General features: G+C 49.5%; 1 protein-coding gene across 4 annotated transcripts in view; it reads left to right on the forward strand.

Annotated features, from left to right (window-relative positions):
* The window catches only part of MAML1 (mastermind like transcriptional coactivator 1), a 47,057-nt gene that overhangs the window by 19,335 nt on the left and 1,855 nt on the right, over positions 1 to 25,867 (forward strand). For 2 of the 4 annotated variants that reach the window (XR_006603400.1, XM_045069253.1), the window contains exons 2-4: positions 14,871 to 16,283; positions 18,422 to 18,661; positions 20,781 to 20,877. Coding sequence is in view for 3 of the 4 variants with exons in the window: in XM_045069253.1 (XP_044925188.1) it covers positions 14,871 to 16,283; positions 18,422 to 18,661; positions 20,781 to 20,877 (1,750 nt within the window). In the remaining variant the exon portion in view is untranslated. Of the gene's footprint in view, positions 1 to 14,870; positions 16,284 to 18,421; positions 18,662 to 20,780; positions 20,878 to 22,232; positions 25,461 to 25,867 lie in introns of those variants that run through there. The other 2 variants (XM_004759084.3, XM_045069252.1) reach the window with 2 other exon arrangements.

Raw genomic sequence — 25,867 nt, forward strand, 5'->3', positions numbered from 1 at the left:
TCACTGAGCTGTGTCATATGTGCCACACCAGAGGATGGTACGAAAAGCTAGGGCAGACTCTTCCGTCACCCTTAGGAGTTGGGGAAGACTTTGAGATGTGCTGCCTGCTATCTAGTGCAGGGGGGTGCCCACAGAGCTCCCTGTGCTCCTGGAAAAGCCACTTCTCCGCCTCCCTCCATCCTTAACCCCACAGACCTGTGGCCTCTCCCCCTCACCAGCCTCAGAGTCCATTGGGACTGTGCCGGGGAGCCTTAGCTCTCTGCTGCCACCTGCCCTCACTCACTGCACGCTAGCCAGGAACACTCTTCTCCCAGAGACCCCTCAGGCCAAGTGCTCTCAGCAAACCTCTCCAGCTCTGCCTTCTGCACACATCCAGAACTGGCCACTTCTCACCACCTCTGCCACTACCACTTGGGTTTTCTTACCTAGAATATTGCTTCCTAATCAGTTTCCCTATCGGCCCGAACTTTCCTACAGTCTGTTGGCTGTGCAGCAGGTGGAATGAACTTGTTCCCCTGCTCAGTTTTCTGTCTCACCTGAGGGAAAATCCCACCCTTAGCCAGGGCCACAGGCCCTGTGCAGTCTGGCATGCCTGGCCTTCAGGCTCTCTCGCTTTCATTCTCTTCCCTCTTCCAGGTCCCCTCTCCCACCATCTTTTCATGCACCCCACCTGTGTCCCCTAGGCATACTCCCACTTGGCCTCTGTGCCCCCTCTTCCCTCAGCCTGGACCCTCTTCTGAAGATGTTGCCATGGCTCATTCTCTCATCTCCTGCTGACTTTGGCTCAAACTTCTCGTGCTGTGTAAGGCCTTACCTGAGTATCTTTTAAAAATTGTAAGCCCCACAAACTCCCTTTCTATGCTTTATTTACTTGGGAACACAAGCCAACTAATAGGTTCCAGGAGAGCAAGGAGGTTGTCTGTTCTTTGCTGTAGTCCAGGACCCAGATAGTGGCTGACTGAGCTCTCAGTAACTTTTTGTAGAATACATTGAATAAGATCATGAGGGGCACTTGGGTGGTTTAGTCAGTTAGGCGTCTGCTTCTGGTTCAGGTCATGATCCCAGGGTCCTGGGATTGAGCCCCACATCGGGCTCCTTGCTCAGCAGGAAGCCTGCTTCTCCCACTCCCCCTACTCGTGTTTCTCTCTGTCAAATAAATAAATAAAATCTTAAAAAAGAAACCACTGCTCTAAACAAAACATTGATTTTGTTTGTTTACAAATGAAAAATTTTTTAAAGGTTTTACTTTAGAGAACGTGTATGTGAGTTGGGGGAGGGGAGGGCAAAAGGGGAAGGAGAGAGAATCTGAAGCAGACTCTGCGCTGAGCTCAGAGCTGAACATGGGGCTCCATCCCAGGACCCTGAGATCAGGACCTGAGCTGAAACCAAGAGTCGGACACTTAGCTGACTGAGCCACCCAGGCATCTCCATGTTGAAGTTATTTTTGAGCTGGGAAGGGCATTTTTTTTTCTTTTTAAGTAAGCTTATACCCATTGTGGGGCTTGAACTCATGACCTCCAGATCAAGAGGCACATGTTGCACTGACTGAGGCAACCAGGTGCCCTGGAGGGGGATAATTTTTTTTTTTAAGATTTTATTTATTTACTTGACAGAGACAGAGATCACAAGTAGGCAGAGAGGCAGGCAGAGAGAGAGGAGGAAGCAGGCTCCCTGCCTCGCAGAGAGCCCGATGCGGAGCTCGATCCTAGGACCCAGAGATCACGACCCGAGCGGAAGGCAGGGGCTTTAACCCACTGAGCCACCCAGGTGCCCCCTGGAGGGGGATAATTTGAAGAGAATTCTCAGATGAGACAGGTCCAGAAGGAGTAAGAAGGTGCATCTGAAAGCAGTTAATACTTGCAAGGAGGGATGTTTTCCTCTCAGAGAGGAGGGAGAGAAGAGAAAAGTGAAGACTTTAAGAAGTTTTGTGATGAAAAAGAGGCGCATTTGATGGGGCCACATAAGTTGGACTTTGGGAAATTACTTTGAATTAAACAAATCTGTTCAGATCTTGGTTTCGTGCTCACTTTTGCAAATGCTTTGACTGCTTTAAATCTTGGTGCCTTGATCTTGAAAGTGGGGTAATGGTACAGCATGGACCCCAGAGGCTGTCGTGAAGATTAAGTAAACTAGAACTGTCTCCATTATTGGGCACAGATAGCCCATGAAACTGAAGGACAGATGTGCTGGCAGCCAAAGAACAGTAGAGTGTCCATGAAGGGGATCAATGGGGCAGGAGGGAGGCTTCATCTGGAAATGGTTGTTGGGCACCTGTAACTTGCTGGCACTGGGGGTGGAGAGGGCAAGGTTCTTGTCCTCCACAGATGGGGCAAGATGCAGAGAAGTAGGTTGGTGTGTATTTTCAGTGTGGTTCCATGCTTTACCTTGAACGTGGAGTATACTTTTTATATAAAATCCTTTGTTAGAGCACTAAGGATGGAATAAGGAACTTGACCAGGTGTGGGGTAAGTGGCCAGGGAAAAAAATACTACAGAGGAGTTGATGTTTGTGCTAAATCCTTAAAGTTTAGTAGGAGATCGCCAGGCTAGAGGTATATTCTCAGCCCTGAAAGAAGTTCACTGTAAGTTGGGGCCCAACAGTAATGGCAGGGGATTAAGTGGAAAGGCTCATTGGGATCAGATCAAACAGGCTCTTGGTGCCAGAATAAGGAATTTGAGCTTGATCTGTAAGTGAGGGGGGAATAAGGGATGTAAAGTGGTTCAAATACGTGTTTTATAGAGATGGCTTGGTAACAACATAAGGGGTGGGTTGGAACAGAGAGAGAATAGAAATAGATCAGATCAGCATGAAGTTATTTCAGTAATCTATTTTTTAAAAAACAAGGCATTCAACTAAGAGGGAGGTGTGGTGGTGATGTGGAGAGATCTCACTGGAGATTGATTTAGGAAGTAGAGTCAGGAAAGGGCAAGGATTGAGGTGTGCACTGAGTGAGGGAGCTTGAGAGGAAGAGCCAGGTATGGAGGACATCCTGTTGGATATCCGTGTGGAGATTCCTGGTTACAGTCAAATACGTGAGTTTAGAGCACAGGAGAGAGAGCTGGGCACAAAGATGAAGACCCCAGGAGCACCTGGGTAGCTCAGTGGGTTAAGCATCTGCCTTCAGCTCGGGTCGTGATCTCAGGGTCCTGGGATCTCACTGGGCTCTGTGTTGAGCGGGGAGTCTGCTTGTCCCTCCCCCACCACTGCTTGTGTGCTCCCCCTCTCTCAAATAAATAAATAAGCAAATAAAATGTTAAAAAAAAAAAAAAGATGAAGATCCAGGAAATGTTCACTCAGTAAGTATTTGAGAGACCACTCTGTGCCAGGTTGTCGGGCTGTGGCCAAGGCCCTGAGTGTGGATGGGGTACCTGGGAGAAGACAGCAGTGGAAAGGGGGAAAGGGGAAGCATGCGAAGCAGCAGCCTGCAAAGAGCCTTGGAGGCAGGTCCAGAGAACTGTCTCTTGGGCCTTAAGGGAGGAACATGTTTAGAGAAGAGAGTTCAAGTGCCTCAGAAGGGTCAAGCAGATATAGTTTAAAAGTGTCCTTTGGATTTAAGATCCAGGAGGTCACCTTGGCACATATGGCAAAGTAGAGACCCATCTTTGAGGAAGCTCCAAAGTGAAGGAAGGGGATTGGCTGAAGGGTGAGAATGTTATCAGCTGCCTGATTAAGCAGTAGGAATGTGCCTCACAGGTCCCCCAGGAAGTGACTGTCCTCCTCACACCACCCCCCACCAGCCCCTCTTTAGATGAGGAACCAGAGCTTCTCGAGATGCTGTTAATTTGCATGTGAGCACACAGCTGTTAGGCAACCAGAGCAGGATCTGAACCCAGTTTAGCTATCCCCTTAACCCAGAGCTAAATGTAGAGTAGGATGGGGGCTAAAAGATGGGGGTACTGAGCATTGCAAATAAATGCTTGGTCGGGGGGAGACCTGGTAAACAGGGAGATGGATGGAATGAGAATGGGATAGAGAACCCAGGTGGAGGGCGCAGCTTGGGAAGGGAAGAGTATCATCCTTACGTGCACAGCCTCAAGCACAGCCCCTCAGTAAGTCAGGATCACCTTGTGCAGGAAAAGATATTGGTGTTTATGCTTTCAGTTGTTCATGGTGCATCTTTTTCATATTTATCTGTGAATGCCTGATTGCACAGTATCACAGAGTTCCAGAGGATTTTATAGATCTGGTCTAATAGATAATTATCTGCTATACTTTTTTTTTTTAAGATTTTATTTATTTGTCATCGAGAGAGAGAGAACACACACAAGTGAGGGGGGCGGGTGGCAGGCAGAGCAGGCAGAGGGAGAAGCAGGCTTCCCACTGAGCAAGGAGCCCAAGGTGGGGCTCAATCCCAGGACCCTGGGATCATGACCTGAGCCAAAGGCAGCTGCTGCTTAGCCAACTGAGCCACCCAGTCACCCCTTATCTGCTGTTCTTTAAGTGAGCTCAAGTATTATTCCAAAATAACCCTTCTTTGACCCTCTCTGGCTACCTGGTCTCTCTCCCTCACTTAAAAAAATAATAATTAACTTATTGATTGATTGATTGATTGATTGATTATTTCCTGAGAGAGAGAAAGAGTGCATGAGCTGGGTAGGGTGGGGCAGAGGGAGAGAGAGAGAGAATCTCAAGCGGACTCCCCACCGATCACGGAGCCCGATGTGGGACTTGGTCTCGTGATCCCGAGATCTGACCTGAACCGAAATCAAGAGTTGGATACAACCAGCTGAGCCACCCAGGTGCCCTTTCCTCACTTTTTTTGACCTTTTTTTGAGATCCAGTTTCCATACTATACATTTTCACCCATTTAAATTCATTTCCCATATATAGGTTCCATAGTGTAGTGGTTAGCACATCTGCCTTACATTTCCCACATACAATTCAGTGGTTTTACATTTATCCACAGAATTGTCTGACCATCAACACAGATTTTAGAACATTACCTCACCCTAGAAAGCCCCACAATCCTAGCTGTCATCCATCAATGCCTCCCCCCCAATTCCCATCCAAGCAATAGGTTAATCTACTGTGTCTATCTCCCTTTTAAAATTAAACTTGGGGGAGGAGTCCTGGGTGGCTCGGTCATCAAGCATCCGTCTTCCAACTCGGGTCATGATCCGAGGGTCCTAGGATCGAGCCCCAAATCGGGCTCCCTGCTTGGTGGGAAGCCCGCTTCTCCCTCTCCTGCTCCCCCTGCTTGTGTTCCTCTCTGACTCTCTCTGCGTCAATAAATAAATAAAATATTTTAAAAATAAATGAAACTTGGGAAAGAACAATTCATACTCTTTTTACTTGCTTCCCAGTTACTTTGGAAGTCAAGGGTTTTTACTCCAGTCAGCCTTCTGGAACTGCTTTGGACAGTGGCATCAGTGAGTGACCTTTTGGACATGTTCTGACCAAGTGGACATGTTCAGCTTTTATCCTTCGGGACCTTTTGGATGTATTTAACCCAGCATTCTCCCTTGTGCTCCATCTTCATTATGTCACTCTTCTGAGTGATTGGATCTGTGCTCATGGTTTCAGCTGCACACGTTGCTGGTGACAGTCTTCCCCCTGGACTCCTCATCAGTGTTATTCACTGCCTCTTGGACATTACCTGAATGGTCTAGTCTTCTCCTCATGGCTAAAACTAAATTGTCACCTTCCCCCACCAAAACCCTGCCTTGCCTTTGTTCTCTGTCTTACCTGTGTGCCCAAACTAGAGAAAAACTTCTTTCTTCCTCAACCCCAATATAAGATCAGTCTTCAGGCTGAATTCCGCCTCCCAACTCTGAAATCCTCTCTTCTTCCTCATGCCCGCTCTCCGGCCCCCATCTCTTTCACGGACTACTTCTGTATTCTCCTCCTTGGTGATTGCTCTGGCTGTGTCCTCCCTCCCTAAAGTGTATTTACCACAGAGGCATTAGACATAACTTATAAAAATGCAGGTTCAAAAAATAATAATAATAATAATAATGCAAGTCTGATTTCATCTGTTATATCACATTTAAGTTTTTATGTGTAAAAAAAAAAAAATCTGAATCCGATCAAGCTTCTATCAGTTTACTGGAAATACAGAGGATAGAAGAACTTGTAAATGACACCTTTGGGTGGGCGTACAATTAGCCAACGGTGGAAATGGAAAATGCTACAGGACAAGGGACTAAGTGTCTTTGACAAATAAGTGGCAAAATTAAGAAAGGGAGAAAGAATTGTTTTGTACTAGAAGTCCTAACAGCATGTCAACCAGATGCAGTGTTTTGGATCCTGACTTGAGTAAACCAAACTGTAGCCACAATTTGATTTTTTTTTTTTTTTTACATTCACTAATGATTTTGTGGTTATTTTTCGAAGAACTTTCATATTTTAGTGTTGCATGCTGAACTATATAAAGAGAAATGATGTGATTGCTGTTAGCCCATCGGTAGGGTATGAATGAGACAAAATGGGCTGGGCGTTGTTTCACTGGGGCAGTGAGTGCATGGAGGGTCATTCTACTTTCTCCCTATTTTAGTGTGTGTTTGAATTTTGCCATAATAAAGGAGTTATTTTGTTAGTCTCGGAAAGATCTTAAGACAGGGAAACTTGAACACTGCTGGCCTACAGAATGATAATAAGGAATTAAAAAATTTTTTAATTGTACTAAAATAAAACAAGGGGTGCCTGGATGGCACAGCTGATTAAGTATCTGACTTGGTTTCAGCTCAGGTCGTGATCTCAGAGGGATGTAGCATCGAGCCCCGTGTTGGGCTCCACACTCAGGATGGAGCTGCTTGGGATTATTTCTCTCCCTCTCCCTCTTAAAAAAAAAACAACAACACGTGTATGTGTGTGTGTGTGCGTGTGTAAATTTACCAGCTTAACCATTTTTAAGTATACACACTAGTATTAAGTACATTCATGTTGTTTGTGCAACTACTACCACCATCCGTCTCCATAGCTCTTTTCATCTTGCAGAACAGAAACATTAGCTGCCTACTTCCCTCTCCCCACAGCCCCCAGACACCACCATTGTCCTTTCTGTCTCTGAATTTGATGACTCTAGGTACCATGCATAAGTGGAATTCTACAGTATTTGTCTTTTTGTGACAGGTTTTTATCACCTGACATAATGTCCTCAGGGTTATGCTGTATGGTAGCACATGTCTGAATGTCTCTCTTTTTTATTTTTTTAAGATTTTATTTATTTATTTGATAGAGATCACAAGTAGGCAGAGAGGCAGGCAGAGAGAGAGAGGAGGAAGCAGGCTCCCTGCTGAGCAGAGAGCCCGATGCGGGCCTCTATCCCAGGACCCTGAGATCATGACCTGAGCCGAAGGCAGTGGCTTAACCCACTGAGCCACCCAGGCGCCCCTGAATGTCTCTCTTTTTTAAGGCATTTAAATAATATTCCATTGTATGGAGTTTATTCATTCATCCACTGGTGAACTCTTGGGTTGCTTCTACCTTTCGGCTACAGTGATTTCGCAGCTATGAACACGGTCTACAAATTATCTGTTCAAGTCCTTGCTTTCAGTGCTTTTTGAAATGGAATTCTTTTAGAAATGATATTGCTGACTAATATGGTATATCTGGGTTTTTATTTTTTGAGGAACCACCAAACTGTTTTCCATAGCAGACGCACTATTTTCATTCCTACCAACAGTGCACAAGGGTTCCAGTTTCTCCATGTCCTTGCCAACACTTGTTATTTCGGTTTTTTTGTTTGTTTGTTTGTTTGTTTGTTTTGGATCGTAGCCATCCTAATGTGTTTGAGGTGGTGATAATAATTATTAAAGTTGGGGAGCTTGGGTGGCTCAGTTGTTAAGCATCTGCCTTCACTTTGGGTCATGATCCCAGGGTCTGGGATCAAGCCCTGCATCAAGCTCCTTGCTTCTCCCTCTCCCACTCCCCCTGCTTGTGTTCCCTTTCTCGCTGTCTCTCTCTGTGTCAAATAAGTAAATAAAATCTTTAAAAAAATAATTATTAATCTTTTAGGTGTGATAATGGTATTGGGATATCATACACCCATGTATATTTTTAAGAGTTTTTACTTTTCAGAGATACATACTGAAGTGTTTGTGAGTTGAATGGTATTATGCCCAGGATTTGTTTCTTAAATAATCCAATTTGGGGAGTGGCAATAGGGAGGTGGAAATGCAACGAAATGGCCAAATACTAAGAGTCGTTTAAGTTGGGTGAGGGGCGCATGAGGGTTCAGTGTACTGTACTCTCTCATTTTGTGTATTTTTTGAAACCTCACATTATTAAATAACATTTCAGAGCCATTGGTGTCCGTTCCCAGCCTGACTTTCAGCACTTCCTGTTGTGCCATTTACACTTGAGCAACATTCAACTACGACTCATTTTTTCTGCTTGCCTCCCTTCTGTCCACTCCTACTCTCAGTGTTTGTTTGCATATCCTTGGGTATGCCTCTCAGCCTGGAATGCCTGCCCCCTACTTCTGGATGACTTCTTTGTTCTTTTAGTACCTAACTCGGGTGCCCCCCTCTCCTTCCACCCGTAATACTCTGTCCTGCCTCCATCGCTCCACCATCTCATCCCAGCTAGTGGGAGCAGGAACCATGCCTTATTTGTCTTTTTTATCCCAGGACCCAGTGCCCTGCCTAGAATACAGTAAAAACCAAGTGCTTATCAGAATTTACAGTTATTTTGTGCTCAGCTTGTGTAGGGCAGTGTCTGGCAAATAGTAGGATCTTGTGAATGAGCAGTGCATGGGGATACCTCTGGGAAAAGTGGTGGAAGGATACATAGGACCTCTCTGTACTCTCTTTCCAATGTCCTGTGAACCTCAGTACTTTTTTAAATTTTTTAAATTTGAGTATAGTTGATACAGGAACCTATAATTCGTTAAAAATAAAACACTAAAGAAATTATGGCAAAAATGTCTGGACCCCAGAGTATAAAGTTTTCTGGAAAATGCATTTCTCGGAACTTTCCATTTTCAGCATGTTCTTCTAGGTGGATTCAGTGGGAAAGAGTAGTGTTTACTGATCTCTGTAGTATTTACCATCCTTCAAAATTGCTGGTGATTTCAAACTATGAAGACAAATAATATTTTAAAAGTGGGAATCTTCGGGGTACCTGGGTGGCTTAGTGGGTTAAGCCTCTGCCTTCGGCTTAGGTCATGATCTCAGTGTCTTGGGATCGAGCCCCTGCATCGGGCCCTCTGCTCAGCAGGAAGCCTGCTTCCCACTCCCCCCTCTGCCTACTTGTGATCTCTCTCTCTCTCTCTCAAATAAATAAAAAGAAACCTTTAAGAAAAAATGGAAATCTTGGGGTGCCTGGTGTCTCAGTCACTGAGTGTCTGCCTTCAGCTCAAGTCGTGATCCTGGCATCCTGGATCAAGCCCTGCATCTGGCTTCCTGCTCAGCGGGAAGCCTGCTTCTTCCTCTCCCACTCCCCCTGCTTGTATTCCCTCTTTTGCTGTGTTTCTGTCTCTGTCAAATAAATAAATAAAATCTTAAAAAAAAAAAAAAGTGGGAATCTTTAGAAGCAGGTTATATTTAGTTCTGTGATATCTTTCCTTTTCTTTAGTGTGTATGTGTGATTTCCTCACTGCATGGCCCGTTTTTCTGGTCACAGCACCTTGATGGGCTTCTTCATGCTTGGCAGAGGGGAGGTGCTCCTCTCACAGCTTGCAGCTCTGACTCACTCCCTGCTGCCTGGGTTTCATACCAGACGCCTCGCTCAGCCTCACAGGTGGCAGCAGAGTTGACCTGGACCCTGTCAGACCAGAAGGGAGGTGGGGTTGCCAGGAGGGAGGCTCGGCAGCAGACCCTTCCCTTCCTTTGAGCCCCAGTGCATCCCGCCTTGGGAAGCATCATGCAATCTGACTTTTCATCTGCTGGAAGGCAGGACCAGTGATCCTTCTTCACAGCATGCCTTTGAAGGTTGCGTGAGATTCTGACACCATGAGGAATAGCTAGGGGCAGGTACTGAGCAGTCAGCAAGGCCACTGAGGAAGTAATGATTGGCTCTGTGGCATTTGGCTCAGACTCAAGCCTTCCCGAGGTTGCTACTCAACATGGATTTCCCGCACTGTCCCTCAAATCAATGAAATCTTGAATGGTGCCTGAAAGTAGGTCGACTTTACCTGGAGATGGTCTTTTCCACCAACAGTCAGGGTTCCTGAGTATCCATACAGAGTACAAAAAGAACATAGGGGAGAAGGAAAAGTGAGCATGGTATTAAGTTGAATTGCTGCCTTTAAAAGTCAAGGATTTGTATGTTTCAGCCTACACTTTGGCAGCACTCCAGGGAGCTGTAGCACTGGTGTACAGCATGGGTGTGGTGGGAAAGTTTGTGGAGAATTAAAACTAGTGTCGAAGCCAGGAGGACTGTGGAGCTGAGCTCAGGGTGACCAAGACCTAAGGGCAACGAGGTGCCATTGAAGAGCTTTCAGGAGGAGAGGGACAGGATCAGATTTGCCCTTCAATGCAGTCACTCTGACCGTAGTGTGGAATGTAGTTGAGGGCTGAGATTGCAAGGAGCCTGGCTGTAGACGTGGTTGAAATGATTCAAGCAAGAGAAGTTAGTGTGTAGATTGATCCAAGAATGCTGAGGAGGTGGGCTCAGCAGGACAAGTGTGTTGATTGGATGCAGGGAGTGGAAAAGAAGGGGCTAGAGCTGGTCTCTGGTTCTGGTTTATATGACTAGGTGGATGGTAGTGACACTGTTGGGGACAGGAACAGAGAAAGGAAAATGGGACATGGGGAGAGGCTGCTTCAGGTTGGGACAGATTAAGTCTGAATTATCTGTGGCACACCCTGCACATCAGGTGGGTGGTTGGACAGGCAGGGGTCTGGAGCTCTGTCGACATGGTGGGTAGGAGCACATTCATTCACAAATACTTATTGAGTGCCAGGCACTGTTCTAGGTAATGGGTCTCTGCTTTTCATTCTAATGGGGGAAGCTCGGCTTATTCACATGAGTGCCTCCATGGGGGACTTAACAAGGAGATAGGTTGGAGAGATGGAAAATAGTCATTCTATGACTTTTAGGAGATGAGGGGCCCAAATTATATGCTCCTAGGGAGATGGGGAAGAAGTGTTTTGGGAAAAGAGAACAAGTGCAAAGGCCCTGAGGCAGACAGCACATTTGAGGAACTGTAAGAAGGCTGGTGTGACTCAGTGTGCTGTACTGTGGGGAGCATGGAAAAGGAGGTTGGATAGAGGGTGAGGGCTGATAGATCAGCACTTGATCCCTGGCAGTTGGGTCTATTCTGAGTGTGATGTTCAGTCTTAGGAATTTGAAGCCATGGGAGTAGATAAGATCAGAGTGTGTATAGAATAAAAGAGGGGACAGTTGGGTGGCTCATTTGGGTGTCCGATCCTTGGCTTCGGCTCAGGTCATGATCTCATGAGTCGTGGAAGTGAGCCCCTTGTTGGGCTCTGTGCTCAGTGAAGCGTCTGCTTGGGCTTTCTCTCTCCACTTGCCCCTCCCCCCTGCTCATACACTCTCATGCATACTCTCTCAAAAGAATCAAATCTTTTTTAAAAATTAAAAAAAAAGAGGACTCCCATACTCATTTGAAGGGGAGACCTATCTCAAAGGAGACTAGAAGAAACAACCAGAAAAGTAGAAGAGAAAGCAAGATAGTGTGGTAAAGAAATAGGAGAGAACTTGAAAATGCAGGGAGGGGCGCCTGGGTGGCTCAGTGGGTTAAAGCGTCTGCCTTCGGCTCAGGTCATGGTCCCAGGGTCCTGGGATCGAGCCCCGCATCGGGCTTTCTGCTCGGCAGGGAGCCTGCTTTCCCCCTCTCTCTCTGTCTGCCTCTCTGCCTACTTGTGATCTCTGTCAAATAAATAAATAAAATCTTTAAAAATATGCAGGGAATTATTAAGAGGCAGATGATGGAGGGAAAGACTGAAATTGTGGGCTGCATTTAACAGCACCAAGGTCTTTGCTGGCCTCAGGGAACACAGCCCTAAAGTCTCCCTTCGACTCATCCCCACCCAGCATCCCCAGAGGATGGAACCCATACTGCAGTGGGTCAGGGTACTGACTCTCCAGGTGGGGGTGGGGGTGTGGTGTTTGGCTGATAGGAGGATGACTGAGGAAAAGAGGACCTGAGAAGGAGCAGAAAGCACTGGTGCTGCCCCCAGGTAACTGCCCACGTAAGGAATATGGAGGAGAGAGCCACCCCTGTCTTAAGCAGCCACACGTGTTTGTTAGCTCAGTGCAAGAGTACAGGTGTTAGCCTGTGGTTAGTCTGACCAGAAAGTGCACTGGAACTTCAGTGGTGGGTGGCAGAGGCCTGCAGAGTCCTTTGGTGGAAGACTTGGTGAGCATGCAGGGCCTCCAGCTTAGCATCAGGCGCTTGGTACCCTTTAACAAAACCCCCTTGCAAAGGAAATGAACACCAGATCATGTTGTCCAGGACCAGATCCTCCTGGAACCCTGATGGTTAGGACAGGAGCCTCTGCACTGAGCACCCACAAGTACCAGATCTGCTGAGAGCAAGCCCGTGTGTTTATCCATGGCAGCCAGTTTTGGATGCCTTATGTCTCTTACACTGTTTATTCTTATATAATTTATAATCCGTTCAGGGTGTCTGCCCACTCTTGTAAAATCCTGGAGGTTAGTCTCCATGGTTTACCCATCTTCGTCTTCCTCTGCCGGGGCCTGCACATATCAGGCATTCCTGCAAATGCTCCAGATGGAAAAATCTGCCAGGGCCAACACATTCCACACTCCTCATCCCTGCCTACATCATCCCAGGTACACTTTGTGAGCAGTTGAGAAAATGACTGTTTCCTTTGGCCAAAAGTAATGGGATTGCAAAATTGAGTCGTTCCTTTGGAACTTGTCTGCAGCTGTTTGCATGCAGATATTGAAAGAGGGAGTGGTGGCTTTTATAATTGTTCAGGCAAAGAAAGATTCTGTTTTTAATCTGGGACAACCAGCTGACTCATCAAGTGTCCTGACCTTCTAGATTTCCATCTTCCCCCTTAGGAGAGTGGAAAACTGAGCTCCCAGGTTCACAGATGGCCCCAAGCTGACAGTGAGGAACAAATGATTTTCCAAAAAGAAATAATAGAAAGATTAAAAATCCAAGGATAATGAACTCTTTTTTATTTCCTTGTGACGGATTAAATGGCTATGAATTGACTTCCCCAAAGGAAACTTCCCAACAGTAGATCTTAGAAAGGTCCAGGTTAAGAGCATGGGTCCCTTCCCCGCTCCCGCCCCTAGGTGGCAGCAGGAGGCAGAAGAACCCACATGAAAGGAAGGCCACTGTCTTCTTGTAGGGTCCTAGGATCAGCTTACACCTCTGCCCTACTGTTCCACCTATTGAGTATCCCTAAGTGTTTAGGAGCTAACTTAGGTACCCAGACACGGATTTAGAGAAATACAGACTCAGCCAGGATTTATAGAGCCCTGTGCAGTGGGCTTTAACAGGAAAGAAAGTGGAAAGTCTTGAAGTGGGGATAAACAAAGGCAAGGGAGCAATGGAATTGGAACTCCAGATTGAGAAAATTGCCCTCCTTGTTTCCTTACTCGTTGCACATTTGTATCTAGGCAGTAGTCCGGGTCAGAGTGCTCACGCACGCAGGCTCCTCAGGCTGCTGTGCTGGGTCTGTTAGCCCTTCTCTATAGCCGGAGGACAGCGGTCTGGAGTTCTAGGTGCTACCACTCCTCTGGTGGCTATTTAAAGATACAATGAAAGCTACCATTCGGAACTATGTAAATAGCGAGGTGTGGATGCTTAGGGTCAGTGGGAGGAAGGGTGAAGGACAAAAATGTAACCAAAGTAAGCCTGGAAAGGAGCAGCACCCTGTTAAGAGCTAAGTGTAGGCACCTCCACTTGGAGGAGTCCTGTCCCGGGAGCTGAAAACGAGGCTGAGGAAGGAGTGGAACGATACCACCTTCTCTCCTCCCCACTCATTGTAGCGTTCTCTTCACGAAACCCCTGCATCTGGAGCCCCGTCTCAGGGCACAATTGCTCAGCTGTTTTCTGGGGGGCCTCTGTCTTCTTCTGTAGCCGTGTCTGCTTGGGTCCTGTGGTACATGAATTCCACTGCAACCACCACTTTTGTCTTGATCTGCACATAGCCCTTGCTCCCCTGCACAAGGCGGACAGTTAGGAAGGTTAGCTGAACAAACCCTCTGAGGAGAAGAGGGGGAAGCAAGGACAGCGGTGTAAGGCAGACTGGCTGTGCTCAGAGGAATGCTTCTGATAAGAAGTGGGGTTTGTTGGGGCTCATGACTAGGCACAGGGGATTGGAAGCTGCTTGGCCTGCCGCAGGGAGGAGGGTGGGCACATGGGAGCAGCCCTGCCTAGGGAGAAGGGATGGGGCCAGGCAATGGCTCCTCCAGAGGCTGCGCAGGGCAGGAAGCGTGGCCTGGTGCTCGTGAACTGCCCCCACTGAGGCCTGAGAAGGAGCCCTTAGCAACCAGGGCTCCTTCCTGTGGAAAGCGATAGAAATCCGCGTTAAGTCAGCTTAAACACAGGAGGAACTCTTTGGTTCCACAAAGTGAAAAGTCCAGGGGCAATGGTCTCCTGTACAACCCGGACTTAGGTAGCACCCTGGAGAATGGATCTGTATCTTCTGGTTCTTTCTCATCGGCTCCATTCTTGGGCACACTCTCCGACTAGACGACTATGGGCAGCATCAGGCTTGCTTCCTGTGGGAAGAGAGGGCCCCAGAAGCCAGGAACCCATGTGCTGACGCGGGCTCGCTTTCCCGGAGCGCAGGTAGTGGTTGGGAGTCAGGCCCAGCTGAGGGACCTGGGAGAAGGGAAGTGGGAGTGGAGGGAGCATGAGCAGGACAAGCACAGTTATTAGAGTGCTATGGGATGTGGGCCCAGACTGACGTCACCAGCAGGCATGGAGGGGCCTCCTACATGATGCTGTGTCTTAAGTCCCTCTTGTCTGTGTTTTGTAGCATCTCCACGATACGGTGAAGAGGAACCTTGATAGCACCACCTCTCCTCAGAATGGCGAGCAGCAGAATGGCTATGGAGACCTCTTTCCTGGACACAAGAAGACCCGGCGTGAGGCTCCTCTGGGTGTAGCCGTTGCTTCCAATGGCCTGCCCCCGGCCTCCCCTCTGGGGCAGCCTGACAAGCCCGGCACTGAGGCACTGCAGGCCGGCAGCAAGCACTCCCTGGGGCTGGACTCCCTCAGCAAGAAGTGTCTGGCAGATGCGAGCCTCCACTTGAACGGGGGCAGCAACCCTGGGGAGCCCTTTCCTCTGAGCCTGAATAAAGAGCTAAAGCAAGAGCCCGTCGATGACTTGCCTTGCATGATCGCAGGGGCCGGGGGCTCCATATCTCAGAGCAACCTCATGCCTGACCTCAACCTTAACGAGCAGGAGTGGAAGGAGCTTATCGAGGAGCTGAACAGGTCAGTGCCCGATGAAGACATGAAGGATCTGTTTAATGAGGATTTTGAAGAAAAGAAAGACCCAGAGTCATCTGGGTCGGCCACACAGACCCCATTGGCACAGGACATTAATATTAAGACAGAATTCTCTCCGGCAGCCTTCGAACAAGAACAGTTAGGCTCTCCACAAGTGAGGGCTGGGTCTGCAGGGCAGACCTTTATGGGGCCTTCAGCTGGCCCTGGCAGCACAGAGTCACCCAGCCTGGGGGGCGCTCAACCTCTGTTCCACGCCTCTAGTCAGCCCGGGGCCGACAACCCCAGTCCCACCCTGATGCCGGCATCAGTGCAGGCCCAGAATGCCCCAAGAGCCCTCTCTGGTGTGGTGTTGTCCAGCCAGGGCCCGGGAGGGGCCTCGGAGCTGTCCTCTGCCCACCAGCTGCAGCAGATCGCTGCCAAGCAGAAGCGCGAGCAGATGCTCCAAAACCCACAGCCGGCCACCTCCGCACCAACCCCAGGCCAGATGTCCCCATGGCAGCAGACAGGACCCTCCCACAGCCCCCTGAACGTCCCTTATCCCTTGGAGAAGCCTGCCAGCCCTCCTGGCTACAAGCAAGACTTTACCAGCCCCAAACTCCTCATGATGCCTGGAGTGAACAAGAGCTCCCCGCGGCCTGGAGGCCCCTACCTCCAGGCTGGCCACGTGAACCTGCTGAGTCACCCACCATCAAGTAACCTGAATCAGAGTACCGTGCCTAGCCAGGGCTCGGTGCTGGACTACGGCAACACCAAACCCCTGTCTCATTACAAAGCCGACTGCGGGCAAGGCGGCCCTGCGTCCGGCCAGAGCAAGACCGCCGTCATGGCTTACCTTCCCCAGCAGCTGCCTCATCTGAGCAATGAGCAGAACTCCTTGTTTCTGATGAAACCAAAGCCAGGAAACATGCCTTTCCGGTCACTGGTTCCACCTAACCAGGTGAGCTCGCAGCTTCCCTCTCTGTCACTGTGTACCCCTGCGGTCCGCGAGAGGGAGACAGGGAGCAGCTGCCTTTGGCCTTTGAGTCCCTGGAGGGAGAAAATCGGCTGAGCAAAGTGGGCTCAATTTTGAATAAGCAAAAATAAGGTAGAATTCCCTGGTGTAACTTGGTTTAAAGTATCCATATGTTTGAGACATCACCAGGCACCTGGGCGGAGGCATTGAGTTCTCCTCCCTGCCATGCAGCGTAAATTCAGTCAGGTGTGGTCTGTGCTCTGCAGGTAGCGGTCACACTTGATGTGCTTCTTAGAGGCTTTGCCTTTTTTTATTTTAAACCACCTTTCACATCTTCACAAAGTATCTTAAGATTTAAACCCTGTGCAGCCTGGCAGAGTCACGTAGCTCTGAAGGATGGAGAATGGACAAGTTCAAGCACCTCGAGTTCAAGCACCAGTCTTACCATGATCACTGTTTGCATTTCTCCTCATGGTCAAATGTGTTCGAAGATGTCTCTTCCCTGGCAACCTTCTCATGGTGATAGCGTGTTCCCCCAACTTCCTCCAGGACAGAGGGGAGCGCACTTGTTTTCTCCCTCCACGGCGTGTCCCAGACTGTCCTTCGTCTCCGGACATGTAGTTCTCTTGATACTTGTTACCAGTCATGTGGCCACAGTTTTGAGGCATGCCCTGATGTTGGTGTACTCTGTTGTCTCTGGGTCTTCATGACTATAAGGAAGCCTGTGGCCAGTACCCTTGCGGCTTCCGGTGTGGATTTATGAAATTTTAAAAATTAAAATCCCAGTGTTGGTAATGATAAAAATTGGGAAGTCAGTGTCCCTCTGGTGAGGAGGGTGTATACATAGGCCTGGTGCTGGTGGGAAGTAATTTGGCATTAGATATTCTTCTTAAGCCATAAAATTGTTTGTAAGCATCAACACATTATACCCCTGCAAGAAACAATCCCTAAAAAAATAGGAAAGTTAGATACAGGATATTCATTGCATCGTTATTTCTAATTGCCCCAAACTGGAAGAAGGTTGGGCATCTCCCAGCAGGAGTGCATGCATGTCAATGTTGATGCTGCTGCTGCCGCTGCCAGCCAGGAAGCTCTTAAGGATGCTGGGAGCATCCTTAAGAGCGTGACAACTGCCAGTGCTTAGCGCCTCACAAAGCACTGGGAGCCTGAGACTGGAGACTTGGGGTGGGGGGGCTGGTGAGCAAATTACCTCGGTGCATCTGCTTGAAGATTAGACTCTTGTAAGAATGAAATGTCCAGGCTCATCAGGACTGGAAAGTTGAGATCCTTTAAATGATCATTGCTTTTTCCCTTTTTCTCTTTTCAAGTTAAATTTTCCCCTTTTTTTCTTTATTTTTTTTCCCAAGATTTTATTTATTTATTTGACAGAGATCACAAGTAGGAAGAGAGGCAGGCGGGAGAGGGGGGTGGAGCAGGCTTCCTGCTGAGCAGGGGGCCTAATGCGGGGCTCAATCCCAGGACCCTGAGATCATGACCTGAACCAAAGGCAGAGGGTTAACCCACTGAGTCACCCAGGCGCCCGTATTTCTCCCCTTTTAAATCTAAGTCATGACGGGATAATACTGTGGAGCCTCTGACAGGACTCTCACTTCTACCCTTTGTGTTAATTGAGAATATTTATTCAAGTTCTCGCTGATATTCAGTATTTTGTGAGCGTATCTGACAGAAGCCCAGCAGTCTGGTCCCAGGAAAATGCTCTACACAAACAAACACGTGGTACGGCTTCAGACAGGTCAGGGACAGTCCCATGGCTGGGGATGTGAGGTTGGCCCGCTTGAAACACCTTGTCTCCATCCGGCAGAGCGTTCCTCCTTTGGGGGCCCATCTATACTCACGCATTCCAGAAAGTGAGGATTTAGAAGCTCCGGCTGCCGACCGGGAGTCATGCGTGTGAATAGACGGGCTTAGATGTCAAGTCTTGTCTTTGCCACTGGTTACGCTGCTTCTTGCTGTGTGGGGATACGCGAGTGTTTGCCTCTCCACCTGGCCCTGGAAGACATGTGCCCTTGGCTCTGCAGTGACTGGGTAGAGGGCGGTGGGCAGAAGCTTATAGACTCCACTGTGTGCCCCCGACCTGAGACCCCCCTTCTCTGCGCTCACAGGAGCAGAACCCGCCCAGCATCCCTGTCGCTGCCCCAGCTGGTGGCGTGGGGAGCCAGCCGCCTGCTGCATCCTCGGCCAGCACGCGCAGCAGCGCCCCCTATCTCAGTAGCCAGCAGCAGGCGGCAGTCATGAAGCAGCATCACTTGCTTTTGGACCAGCAGAAACAGAGGGAGCAGCAGCAAAAACATCTGCAGCAACAGCAGTTCTTACAAAGGCAGCAGCACCTTCTGGCGGAACAGGTAAAGCGAGAGGGGAGGACGACCCTTGCCAACTGCATCTTCACCTGCCTTCAGTGTCGCTGCTCGGCCATCAGACCCGCTGTGTGTGCGTGCGTGTGTATATGGGCCTGCTGTGTGTCCTTTGCCTTTTCTAAATCTTTTATTATTATTATTATTATTTTAAGATTATTTATTTATTCATTTGGCAGAGAGCACAAGTAGACAGAGCAACAGGCAGAGAGAGAGGAGGAAGCAGGCTCCCCGCTGAGCAGAGAGCCCGACATGGGGCTCGATCTCAGGACCCCGGGATCATGACCCAAGCCGAAGGCAGAGGCTTTAACCCACTGAGCCACCCAGGCGCCCCTAAATTTTTTTTTAAAGATTGATTTATTTATTTTAGAGCGAGAGACTCAAGCAGACTCCCTTTGAGCGACTGAGCCACCCAGGTGCTCCCCCCCCTGCCCTTTTCAACCCCTTCTCAGGAGTGTGGCGTTTCTCAGGCAGTGGTAGCTTGTGTCAGAAGCAGCTTTCATATCACTTGGTGGGGATTCATGAAGGCAACTCTGTGGCTTAAACTATATTTGTTAGGGATGTTTATCCATGTCCTGTGTCTGCAGCTGCCAGAGCAGTGAGCTCCTTGGTCTCCTCGTTCAATGTGGGATCCAGCTTTGTTGTAAGCGTAGTTTGTGATGAGCCAGAATATGACACAGGGAAATGGAAATGTCCCTGCGGCCCTCGAGTTCTAGAATCAGGCCCACCAAGCCCCACCCACCCACCCCACATCCTGCAGTTCACCTGCTCAGTCCCCAAGTCTGGTGCGCAAACACCAAGGTGACAGCAGTGCTCAGGATTTCAGATTCCATCTTTAAAGTCATAAGAGAAGAAGCAGCTACCCAGAAGACAAAGGTGATTGAGAATGACTTTAAAGCCCACATCTCTGCCTCAGTTCTGCCATTTTTTAAAAATAACAGCTTTATTGGGACTCAAGTCATGTGACCTTGAATCCACCCATTTAAAATGTACAATTCAGTGGTTTTCACTATATTCACACAGGAGTGCAACCATCACCGCAGTCGATTTCATCCGTTTTCAGCCCCTAAAAAGAAGCCATATGCCCATTAAAAGCTACTGCCTACTGGGGCACCTGGGTGGCTCAGTGGGTTAAGCCTCTGCCTTCGGCTCAGGTCATGATCTCAAAGTCCTGGGATCAAGCCCCACATGAGGCTCTCTGCTCAGCAGGGAGCCTGCTTCCCCCTCTGTCTCTGCCTGCCTCTCTGCCTACTAGTGATCTCTCTCTCTGTCAAATAAATAAATAAAAATCTTAAAAAAAAAAAAAAAAGTACCACCTGTGTTGTGGTTCACACCAGTTTTTCCCTTCTTCCCGTGGCTGAGCAGTACTCTTGTGTGGATAAGCTCTGTTTGATTTATCCATTCACCGATTGGTGACATTTGGGTTGTTCCCCCTTCTTATGGTTGGAGGTTTTCAGCTCTGTTGAGTGTATTCCAAGAATCACTGGGTCCTGTGGTAGCTCTTACTTGGTGCCCTGTAAGGAGCTGCCAGACTGTTCTCCCAAGCGGCCATGTCATTTTACATGCCCACAGTGGCATGAGAGCACCAGTCCTCTTCAACTTTCCCGTACTTGTCTTTTTGGTTCTCACCATCCTGGTGGGCGTGAAGTGGTATGGCATTGCGGCTTTGATTCGCATTTGCCTGATCTGCCCTCCCAACTTTGGGAGAGGGACAGCGGGAGAGAGATAATCTTAAGCAGGCCCCATGCCCAGCTCCGAGCCTGATAAAGGGCTCCATCTCACGGTCTTGAGACCATGACCTGAGCCGAAACCAAGAGTGGGATACCCAACCGACTGAGCGACCCAGGCGCTCCCCGCCCAACTTTTTTTAAACCAATACACCACCGTTGTTTTTGTTTTCTTTTTTAAATCATTGCTCCTTAGATCTGTGCCATTGTTCTGTTTCACACAGTTTATTAAAAATCCGCCAAATGAAACCACAAGCATTGTGTCCACAGGAACACATCCATGAGTAACAAACATAGGGGTGTGCTTTTTTCTGCTCTGACTCTATTGTTTTTGTTTTATGTGGGTCTTGTTGTTTTGTTCTTCCATCCTTGGCATTTTCTAGGAGAAGCAGCAGTTTCAGCGGCACCTGACACGCCCGCCTCCCCAGTACCAGGACCCATCCCAGAGCACCTTCCCCCAGCAGGTTGGACAGTTCCCAGGTGAGGGGACCGCGGAGGCAGCTCAGGCAGCACAGGACGCAGTGGGTGGCTCTTGCTGTCTGCATGGCTTCCTACTAGGGGCTAACTAGATCAGCTGGCTTGTGTAAACATCAGTGTGCCAGTGGAGCCTGCAGGCCCAGGGTCAGGGGGAAAGGGTCGCAGGGGCAGACCACTTTGGCGGGCACTCTGGCCATGCCGTCTTTTGAAGTAAAATTATTTCTGGCTGGAGGATAGCTAATCAACAGGAAATGGGTTCTGTAATTCTTAAGAAAGTTCTTTGTTTCTGCTGTGATGTGCCTTCAAAAAGGGACCCTCTTATTTTCCAGTTAAGGAGAGACTTGGGGTAGTTTGTGTGGCCTTTTTGCTGCTTCTCTTCCTGTCAGCTCACTTTGGTGTCACAGGCAGATAGCACTCTGAGGTCTCAGCTATCATATCTTAGCTATGCTCGGGAACCTGACAGCCTTTGCTTGGCCGTCCCTCCAGGAATATGAGAGGACCTCACACCCTCCCCTCTTTCACCCCGACGGTGCCAGCAGCTCATACACTCCTCACCTGAGTGATCTGAGTAACCGCTGCCTGGGCCTGGAACCACTGTTGCCATCTACTTGCCCTGTTGTCCTGCATTCCTGTCCTTGACATGGCCCCCTCAGCTTCCCTGAGTCTGGCCACAGCTCTCTGTCCAATTGTATCCCCCAGCCTGTGGGGACACCCTCCCCATACCCCCAGCCACAGAGCTCCCCACACAGACCACCTCTTGTATCTCTGGCATTTTCACACTCTCTTCTCTGTCTAGAATACTCCGTTTCTCCAAACTGTTGAAATCAGTTTTTCAGTTCAACCCTTTGAAAACCCGATGTCTTTGTCACCATTTTTCTGAAGCCGTCCCCAGATCTTCCAAGGCACTGAGCCTCTGGTCCCCTGCCCTGCCAGCTGTTGTTACCACCCTGTCATACCACAGAGCCTTTGCCTCCCCGAGGCAGACCCTGGGCTGTATCTGTCTTGGAGTCTGCTGTGCTGGCGTGGAGCTCCCACGGAGCAGAAACAGAGTGGGCCTTTGACGGGTGAATCATTGAGTCTCCTGGCTTCCCCCGCCCTGGGCTTTGGCCCCCTCCTCTGAGCTGGTCTTAAATTCATTACTGCTCCAGACTGGCCTCCATTCCACCCTGTGGGAACCCTGCTCCCCTTTGGCCCACAGGGCCGTCTTCTTTGAGGGTCCACTGACCTTAAGATACCTGGTGTTCTGATTTGGCCTTTTACGCCAGAGAACAGTGCCTGCAGCTGGGGTCCTAGAGCCTCTCGGTGGCAGTGGGCCCAGAAATGCCAGCTCGATTGACTGGCTCTTCTCTGCCTTCTAGGGTCCTCTGGTGCTGTGCCTGGCATGAACAACTTGGGGCCATCTAACTCCAGCTGTCCTCGAGGGTTCCCTCAGGCTGGGAATCTGATGCCAATGGGCCCTGGACACACTTCAGTTTCCTCTCTCCCTTCAAACTCAGGCCCGCAGGACCGGGGTGTGGCTCAGTTCACTGGTTCCCAAAGCCTGCCGCAGGGCAGTCTCTACGGCATGGCCTCCGGCATCACCCAGATTGTTGCCCAGCCGCCGCCACAGGCCGCCAATGGACATGCCCACATTGCACGGCAGACCGGCATGGGCCAGAACACCTCGGTCTCCGCTGCCTACGGGCAGAACTCTCTGGGGAACTCCAGCCTCTCCCAGCAGCACAATAAGGGGACTATGAACTCTGGCTTAACCAAGCCACAGGTGCCAAGGGTGTCAGCCACTGTGGGAGGCCAGAACGCCTCGTGGCCACATCAGGGCCTGCCCAACTTGAGTGGCCAGACCCCGGGGAGCAGCACCGTGAGCCCCTTCACGGCAGCCTCCAGTTTCCACATGCAGCAGGCCCACATGAAAATGTCCAGCCCCCAGTTCTCCCAGGCGATGCCCAGCAGGCCCATGGCCCCCATGAGCTCGGCAGCCGCGGCGGGGTCCATGCTGCCCCCAGTGAGTGCGCAGCAGAGGACCAGTGCCCCCGCCCCAGCACCTCCCCAGGGAGCCCCACAGCCAGGCTTGCCGGGCCTGAGCCCCGGTGGGCCTGAGCTGGGGGCCTTCAGCCAGAGCCCGGCACCACCCATGGGAGGCCGGGCGGGACTGCACTGCACTCAGGCATACCCTGTGCGGACCGCGGGCCAGGAGCTGCCCTTTGCCTACAGCGGGCAGCCAGGGGCCAGTGGGCTGGCCAGCATGGCTGGAGATGCCGACCTGATTGACTCCCTGCTGAAGAACAGGACTTCGGAAGAGTGGATGAATGATTTGGATGACCTTTTAGGGCCTCAGTAACTGGAGGGTTTGCGGTATTCTCAGTGTTCCTACAGCCTGTATTTTTGTTCTCAGATTCAAGAAATATCAACTACTTTGGACCAAAAGCTCGTGGCCCAGAGAACAGGGCTGAGGGGTGGGATTGGAGCCCCAGGGCCAAGGCGGGCCCTGGCCAGGGTCTGCGGGGACCCCCCCCCCCACCTCCAGCTCCCAGCCAGCAGTTGCGGTCTGTCGGGCTGGCCCCAGCCCCTCTGCTGGCATCCACTGCCTGGTGTCGGGACAGCAGGACAGGGTTCTGCAGGAGGTTTTCTATCTGAATGACCAAAAAAACCCCAAGAATAATGATGGTGAAACCCCACGATGTGTGCCATCGTGTTGACTTAATCCAAGATTTCGCCACTTGCCCCAAGGCTGGGGACCGGTTTCGTTGCAACTTTGTATAGCAGAACCATTCGCAATTTGTAGCATAGAAAAGATTTTAAAAACTGTTTTTAAAGATTTGAGGACCGATTAGGATAGGTGGTGGTTTAAAATGATTGGCATTGGGAACTGAGGGTTTCCTTGTGGTCAAGAGCCTTTCTTATTCCTGCTCTTTGTCTTCTTTTCAGGGGATAGGGAGGGTCCCTGGGAGGTCATTTCCGTCAGCGCAGCCTGTGACTGTATGTGCCAAAAAGGAACAGGATGCCGCGAGGTGGCAGCGCTGGGAACACAGATGTGGCCTCTCCAGCCACTTGCCTTCTTCCTCCTCCCACAGTGCTGCACCCTCTGGGTCGACACTCATGACTTGCCAGCCCCCAGGCTATGTGCTGAAATGGAATGTATGGGGTGCCTGTGTCTGTGTCTTTGCCCTCCTTCTGCAGTTTCTCTGAAAACTAGCATTTGCTGTATCAGGAAGGTGATCCTAGCTGAGCTGCGCACAGAGGTCCTCACCTAGTCTCCAGTTCCCGTGACCTATCTGCCACCCCTCTTTGTCTCTCCAGCCCAAATGGAAAACCTCTTGAAGGCAGTGTACCAGATTGGTGGGGAGTCACTAAAATCCCTTAGGGAGCCCCAGCATTGTAGGTGGGAGGGCATCTCCTCCCCAGAAGGCAAGGGTGCGGGGGAAGGAGGGAAAACCGGGAGTGTGGGGGTCCCAAAGGGGGAGGGGTGCAGGCCAGGCTGGAGGAGAGAATTCCACTTGGTTTCACCACTTTGGCCACTCTCCCATGCCAGATGACTTGCACTTTTTGAAGAGAATGGCTTTATAACACTAATACATCCTTCTCGGGTTTTGAGTGGATGTCTCTCTGAAGGTCTATGGACTTGACTAAGCTAAAAGTCCACAAAACAGGATTCCCTGTGGGCTGTTTCTGGACAACACAGATGGAGAGAGCACTTGGGTTAGAGTGAAAGCAGAGTGGTAAGTGCAGGGTGAGACCCTTTTAAAGTGTCGGAGAGCAGAGAGGACACTGAGAAGAGTGGCTTCCATGCAGAGTGGTCTCGGAACAAACTGAAACCCCGTGTTTATTTCCCTGGAGTCTCAAAGTAGATGATTCAAGGAGTGTCCTATGTAAAGAATTGAGCCAGGGAAGATAATCTGTGTGGGCAGCCTGAGTGGCTTTTGAGGGGACGAAGGGTTGTGCACACAGGGGTAATTATTCTGCACCAGCAGTGCCTTTGCTGGGGGTACTTGGACCCTCAGATCCTCTTCTCTATAATAGCCATTTGCCACCTTGGGTGGTGTGTGGGCCATTTCCCCTTTAAATGCCCTCCCTTGCCCTCCCAGATGCTGAATTTAGCTTTCAAAGAAGGGAATGAATCATAAAGCCAGTGAAGACTCCACCCTCTGCGTGAGTTCCCCAATCTGAAGGGGAAGAGGGTGACTTCAGCGGGTTTTCTACCAAAAATAGAGGGCTAAAGGCTGGTGATGGGTCCTGTTCCTCTCCTGGTCTGCCTCTAGCTGCTCACCTCTGTCCCCTCCTGGGGAGGGCTGCCCCCTGCCTTAGTCCTTGGGCTGCCAGACAGACAGCAGGCTTCTTGCTGCAGTGTCAGAGCAATAAAATGTGATGCTTGGGGTCCCCCCCAGGGAGCTGCCCGTGGCTTTATTTATGAATCTGGTTTTTGGGGAGTCAGGGGAAGAGACGTCTCTGCTTCAGTGCAAATCCCCTCTTCCAGGAGCCATGACTCAAAAGAAGGGTGCTCGGACTTTGTTATACACATTTGCTTTGTGTAAATAAATGTTTACAATTTTATATTAAAGAGGAAATAAGCGTTAGAGTTTCTGACTGTATATTTTTTACTTTTATAGATTTTAAAACTATGATCCTTTATATATGTGTTTTGGGGGAGTATGATAAGTTTTATGGCAAACAGTTGGTATTGTTAACTTTTTTTGTCATCAAAGTACATAAAAATCCCATTAATTCCCTTATTCTTCTACTGCCCTTAACTCTGGTATACACCAAAAAGAAATCTTTACTTTCCTTCTTTTATCATTATAAAATAATAAAAGTATTTTGCTAGTATGGAAACCGCGTGTGTCTTGGACCTCACGTGGCCACGCCAGCAGGGTGGGTAGGGGATTGACCTGTGACTTCTTGGGTAGTTGGTGTCCATCCGGGATGGAGCTGCTTGCCCACTGCTTGGTGGTGGAAGGAGGGACATTTGGTCTGGTTTACCTCAGAGTAACTTTTTTTT

This window comes from Mustela putorius, unplaced genomic scaffold (genome assembly GCF_011764305.1).
Source record: "Mustela putorius furo isolate JIRA1106 unplaced genomic scaffold, ASM1176430v1.1 tig00003923_pilon_pilon_pilon, whole genome shotgun sequence".
NCBI classification, from domain to species: domain Eukaryota; kingdom Metazoa; phylum Chordata; class Mammalia; order Carnivora; family Mustelidae; genus Mustela; species Mustela putorius.